General features: G+C 36.5%; 1 protein-coding gene across 1 annotated transcript; it reads left to right on the plus strand.

Moving 5' to 3' along the window:
- The first annotated feature begins 520 nt into the window (after nt 1-520).
- Nucleotides 521-5,166, plus strand: LOC110464425 (lysyl oxidase homolog 2-like). The gene is made up of 3 exons (XM_021519632.1): nt 521-683; nt 1,581-1,734; nt 4,992-5,166. The coding sequence occupies exons 1-3, from the start codon at nt 548-550 to the stop codon at nt 5,164-5,166; spliced, it is 465 nt and encodes a 154-aa protein (XP_021375307.1). The 5' UTR covers nt 521-547.
- The last annotated feature ends 1,838 nt before the right edge of the window (nt 5,167-7,004 follow it).

Genomic DNA, 7,004 nt, shown 5'->3' on the forward strand with positions numbered 1-7,004 from the left:
CTGTCAACAAATTCGTTGCCTTTAATTCCGACATTGCTAGAAAAGTATATTAATGAAACAGCAATCACAGTCCATTACCAGACAATAAGTCATATACTATCTCAAATTTTTCGTTGTTTGATTTTACCACTATGATAATTATGTCATGTTTTCAATCATATCGGGCTGCTGGTGACGTTTGGGAATGCGTAGTGGTGTAGTGGTTAGGGTCGCCGGTATTTGTCGGCAAGGCGATTTGGTGTAACCTTTCGTGAGTTCGAGGCCCTGACAGGGCACCAATCATAAATTGTTTCTTTCGTTATTTGTATTTCTATGTTGCCTATCGAAAAGATAATTCATCGAATACGTAAATTGTACATATATTCATAAAAAAGGTATCAATTATTGTTTTTAATTAAACATTTGAAAAATTGTTATGTGCATTTAAAAAAGATAAGATTAGATACATATTGTATGTACTATAACATACGATGTTTTACATTATTATCCCAGTGGCGGTCGTGCTTTACACCGCTCTTTCTACGGTAAGGGTCCGGATCATATTTGGATGGCTGATGTGAAGTGTGTTGGACATGAAACAAAGCTTGTCGACTGTTCTTATTCTACGACTGGTGTGTGTAACAAGTATTACTGGAGACACAAAAAGGATATTGGTGTGGTCTGTGGTTCTACCCCAGTGCAAGGTAGAAGGCATTTGAATTATTTATGTAATTATTCGTTTTCCTTACAAACAATGCTCTGTCAATGCTTTTTAATGTTTTATGCTAGCATGGATTATGTTGTTAAGGAAAATTCACTTTAACGACACGGATTACCTATCAGTACATTACACATGTTTTCAGATCCAGATTTAACGAATACTTGTACTCGACTATTCTTATCAGTAAATGCATCGTAGATGTGCGGTTAAAAGCAATAATAGCGGTGTTTTGTAATGTTACAATTTAGGACGAAATGAGTGCCAAAATTGATACGATACCGATGCACCGCACAACTATATGAAAACAGACAAAATTAACAGCAAAAGACCAGCACAAGAGAATAGCGTGTTTTATCAGAAATTCTTATATAAAAATATTTCTGTATTCATGGTAGCTAGTCAGCACTCAATCAATGCTGTTTATGTAGGTTTTTGTTCAATTTTTCATCTGAACACCGTCTGTAATTTGGCACTGCATGTATGTAACGCATTTGAACACACCACTAGTAATTGTAATGAAGATATTTCGTTTCATTAATTGTGCTTGTATATATATTGCAACAACTGAAACCTACAATTGACTCAGGTGTGATCAATTATTAATGCAAATTGTATCCGTGTTCTTCATCGTCATCCTTAGCCGATTACTAAGGGGAATAATGATTTTTTTAATATTGATGAATTTTACAAACACATTCCTGAAATTACTAGAACGAACTTTGCAATTACAGCAAAAACCGTGTATTAAACTTTCTTGGAGGCAAGCTATTGGTAAATAATTCCGACAAGATATCGATGCTAGTTGTTATACATGATTGTATGTCACTTGATATTGCTGTTGATATCTATAAAACAAGATGATGTACGATATTGTTTACAGAACCATATGGAGACATACGATTGGTAGATGGGAGCTCTGCATTACAGGGAAGAGTGGAAATATACGGCAGGTCTGGATACGGTACGGTGTGTGGTTCTGACATAATCCTGAATTTTGCCAAAGTCGTCTGCAGACAACTTGGATATTCCTCGACGTAAGTTAAAATTTCTATCAATAAGTTCTAATCCTGTTCATTCGCTAGCACAATAAAGAGATGTCCGTGTTTGAGCACAGTATAGTTTTGTCGGTCTGATAGCACAGTATAGAAATGTCCTTGGTTTAGCACAATATAGTTTTGCCAGTCTGTTAGCCCAGTTAAGTTATATTTGTCATTTAGCACGATATAGGTCTGTCAGTTTGTCAGTACAGTATAACATCGCTGTCTTTTAACACGGTTTTCTGTATTTATGTCTGTCTGAAAGCACATAATAGAAATGTCTATCTATTTGCATGGTATAGTTCTGCCAGTCTGCTACTGTAGCACAGTATAGTCCGTTTTAAAACACAGCATAGTGATCACTGCGTATGGACATTACAGAGATGTCCGTTTGATATCACATTATTGTTCTGTCAGTATGAAAGCACAGTATAGAGATGACCGTCTCTTATCTCAGTATAGAAATATCCGTCTGTTAGAACTGTATAGAGATGTCTGTATGTAAGCAAAGTAAAGAGATATCCGTCTGTAACAAAGTGTGGTTCTGTCAGTCTGTTACCTCAGTATAGAAATATCCGTCTGTTAGCACAGTAAAGAGATATCCGTCTGTTAGCACAGTAAAGAGATATCCGGTTGTTAGCACAGTATGGAGATGTCCGTCTGTAAGCAAAGTAAAGAGATATTCGTCTGTAACAAAGTGTGTTTCTGTCTGTCTGTTACCTCAGTATAGAGATGTCCGTCTGTTAGCACAGTATGGAGATGCCGTCTGTTAGAACTGCATAGAGATGTCCGTCTGTAAGCAAAGTAAAGAGATATCCGTCTGTAATAAAGTGTGGTTCTGTCAGTCTGTTGCCTCAGTATAGAGATGTCCGTCTGTTAGCACAGTATGTTGATGTCCGTCTGTAAGCAAAGTAAAGAGGTATCCGTCTAAAGGAAAGAGATATCCGTATGAAAGCATAGTGTGGTTCTGTCAGTCTGTTACCTCAGTACAGAGATGTCCGTCTGTTAGCACATTATGGAGATGTCCGTCTTTAAGCAAATTAAAGAGATATCCGTCTGTAAGCATAGTGTGGTTCTGTCAGTCTGTTACCTCAGTATAGAGATGTCTGTCTGTTAGCACAGTATGGAGATGTCCATCTATAAGCAAAGTAAAGAGATATCCGTCTGTAAGCATAGTGTGGTAATGTATGTCTGTTACCTCAGTATAGAGATGTCCGTCTGTTAGCACAGTATGGAGATGTCCGTCTTTAAGCAAAGTAAAGATATATCCGTCTGTAAGCAAAGAGATATCCGTATGTAAGCAAAGTGAGGTTCTGTCAGTCTGCTGCCTCAGTATAGAGATGTCCGTCTGTTAGCACAGTATGGAGTTGTCCGTCTGTAAGCAAAGTAAAGAGATATTCGTCTGTAAGCATAGTGTGGTTATGTACGTCTGTTACCTCAGTATAGAGATGTCCGTATGTTAGCACAGTATGGCGATGTCCGTCTTTAAGAAAAAATAAAAAAGATGTCCGTATGTAAGGAAAATAAAGAGATATCCGTCTGTAACAATGTGTGGTTATGTCAGTCTGTTACCTCAGTGTAGAGATGTCCGTCTGGTAGCACAGTATGGAGATATCCGTCTGTAAGCAAAGTAAAGAGATATCCGTCTGTAAGCATAGTGTGGTTATGTATGTCTGTTACCTCAGTATGGAGATGTCCGTCTGTAAGCAAAGTAAAGAGATATCCGTCTGTAAGCAAATTAAAGAGATATCCGTCTGTAACAAAGTGTGGTTATGTCAGTCAGTTACCTCAGTGTAGAGATGTCCGTCTGTTAGCACAGTATGACGATGTCCGTCTGTACGCAAAGTAAAGAGATATCCGTCTGTAACAAAGTGTGGTTATGTCGGTCTGTTACCTCAGTATAGAGATGTCCGTCTGTTAGCACAGTATGAAGATGTCCGTATGTAAGGAAAGTAAAGAGATGTCCGTATGTAAGCAAAGTAAAGAGATCTCCGTATGTAAGCATATATATAGTGTGGTTATGTCAGTCCGTTACCTCAGTATAGAGATGTCCGTCTGTTAGCACAGTATGAGGATGTTCGTCTGTAAGCAAAGTAAAGAGATTTCATATGTAAGCAAAGTAAAGAGATCTCCGTATGTAAGCATAGTGTGGTTATGTCAGTCTGTTACCTCAGTAATAGAAATATCTGTCTGTTAGCACTGTAAAGAGATGTCTGTCTGTAAGCAAAGTAAAGAGATATCCGTATGTAAGCATAGTGTGGTTATGTCAGTCTGTTACCTCAATATAGAGATGTCCGTCTGTTAGAACTGTACAGAGATGTCTGTCTGTAAGCAAAGTAAAGATATGTCCGTATGTAAGCAAAGAAAACAGATCTCCGTGTGTAAGCAAAGTAAAGAAATATTCGTATGTAAGCATAGTGTGGTTATGTCAGTCTGTTTCCTCAGTATAGAGATGTCCATCTGTAAGCAAAGTATGAAGATGTCCGTTTGTTATAACAGTATAGTCCTGTCAGTCGGTTAGCATGGTAAAGTTCTGTCAGTCTGTAAGAACAATATAAAAATGTCAGTCTGTAAGCACAGTATAGAAAGGCCCGTTTGTAAGCACAGAATGGTTCTTTTCTTGTCTGTTAGCAAAGTATAGAGATGTCAGCGCAATATGGTGATGAAGGTCTTATTCTGTCAATGTATCAACACATTTCAGTGAAGTATATATTCTAATGAATTGCTGCTCTTCGTTTCTGTTAATATATGCACGTGTCTTTTATTTTTCTGTTCTATTTATATATCTAAGTCCAGTAGATCTTTCAGAATATTCTTGTATTTCTATTCTGTAAGAACAGTCTAGTGAGGACAGTGTAACCTCACATAGGTACCATATTGGGCTGTCAGTCTAATTGACATTTTTTGCGATATAAATCTTTAAGGTTAATTTAGTCCCATCACTTTGTAACACGGTGCTATCTGTGTGTCCATTCTAGCAATTCATCTTTTTCAACACGCTTGCAGGGCTGTCATACCATTTGAACATTTTTGTGATATACCATATTGGATCATTTTGAATCTGAAAGATATATTTTTAAACACATAGTGCTAAGTGTTTTCCTTAATTTTACTCTAGTTCACAATTGTCACGTGTGAAATATCTATACGCATGAACTACAATTTGTATATAATGCCGGTTATGTTACATTGGCATTGCGAGTGCAGGAGTTCTATTGCTACATTTATGCATCCATTTGCCCATTAACTTTCAGTGACGCAAAACTTTTGCCTTCGGATGTTGTCAATGTAGGAGTGGGACAAACTTGGATTACTGAAAAAGTCTGTCACGGAGACGAAAAACGACTTGACCTTTGCGAGTTCCATGGATGGGGCTTTAACACTGGATCTAGTTATCGGTTGGATGTTGGCGTATCCTGTGAGAACTAACAATTGGACATCTGTTCACAAAGTGTTCCAACTTTTAACGCTAGACACCCAGAGACATATGTATATAACACATGCAATCATTTCAAACACTTGAATAAGAAAAAAGAGTGAATGCAACAGGTAGAACAAGTACATTTTTTTTAAATTTGTCATAATTTGTTTGCTTTAGATGCACTTAGAAAATTATCATTATTGTGTCACTATGATTACTCAAAAAAAAACAAATGCATTATTCCGAACTAGTTTGAAAAAATTGAAATTGTCAGGTAGCATTGTTTTTCATATTTGTTCATAGTTTATTTTGCACCAATCCTACCTTTACACCCGTCTATCGATATAGATCTGAGTGTTGGTCCGTCTTATATATACGTCATTGAATAGGACAGGTATAAACACGTTAACTTTATAGAAATGACATAATGACGAAAGTCAACGAAGGCAGCGTTTAGTCAAGTACATATGCGGAAGCAGAGCATGAACAATAGAATCTTTAGTGAGCCCACTTGAAAGATCGAAAGGAAAACACCACCAGATTCACATTTGCCTGAAATGTATGGTATCATCGTAGAGTTGCTACTAATACCCCAAAGGATGATGTATTACTGGTACAATCGATCATAGGCAGGTATATGGGTACGAATAACTTACGCGTGGATATAAGATTTTGGTCAGAAACGCAAGGTTTTGTCGATGCTCTGAACCATAACTTCTACATTCCAGGGTAGCTATTCTACATACCTTAATAGTGATCGATATGGCAAGCCAACTTAACATTTATTCAAGGAGCAATGTCGATCCTGTATTTCAAAAAAAAAATTGAGATATCTTATATAGCATATGAGATATACGATATAAGATATCTTATATCGTATATACGATATCTTATATCGTATATAAGATATCTCATATAGTATATGAGATATCTTATATAGTATATGAGATATCTTATATAATATATAAGATATCTTATATACTATATGAGATATCTTATATAGAAATTAAATGAGATGCTATATAAGATATCCTATATGACATATAAGATATCTCATTTAATTTTCTATATAAGATATCTTATAAAATATATAAGATATCTCATATAGCTATGTAAGATATCTTATATAATTAAAGTCTCGTTACTAAATAAGATATTTTAAATAGGAACGAGATTTTAACAAAATGTCGAAAATGAAGTCTCCCCGTCCGGAATATCTCGAGGATCTACGTAGGGACAGTAGGCTTGTTGTAACAACACGTGTTCCTGTCGCCGCCATTATGTCTGAGCCCACTTCAAGAGTGCGGGAAATGGCAGCCTCTGCTTTGGCCGCTAATCCGTCTTTGCGTATTGCAGAGTTATCTTCTCTTGGGAGCAGGTGTCTAGTAAATATATAGAAGTGGGGACATCAATCCAGCAATACGTGAGAACAAATAATCGGAGATACATATAGTTATCCTGAAATAATACTCAGTCGGATATGCAGAATAATAACAAAAATTTAAATTTCTATTGAACTGGTACTGAATATACCTTCTAAAAAGTAAACGAATACGTCATCAAGCGCGAGAAGTAGTTGATAAGTGTCATTTGTTATTTTAAATTGGCCTGTTGTCATTTTATATCTGTACATTCAAACTTTCTTTGCCGAACTCTTCTGAAATGCATTACTAACTAGTAGCACGAGATAGTCTACCCAATGTATGTTCATCTGTATAAATCAAACATCGACAGAGGCAATCCTTGCCGGTATATATATGAAGCCCTACCTGCAAAATTTGTGGTTTCCCTTCAGGTAAAGATTCATATACAGTAGCCAGGTCTTGACATGAGCTATTGGTTCGTC

The sequence above is a fragment of the Mizuhopecten yessoensis genome, unplaced genomic scaffold (assembly GCF_002113885.1).
Source record: "Mizuhopecten yessoensis strain PY_sf001 unplaced genomic scaffold, ASM211388v2 scaffold10987, whole genome shotgun sequence".
NCBI lineage: Eukaryota > Metazoa > Mollusca > Bivalvia > Pectinida > Pectinidae > Mizuhopecten > Mizuhopecten yessoensis.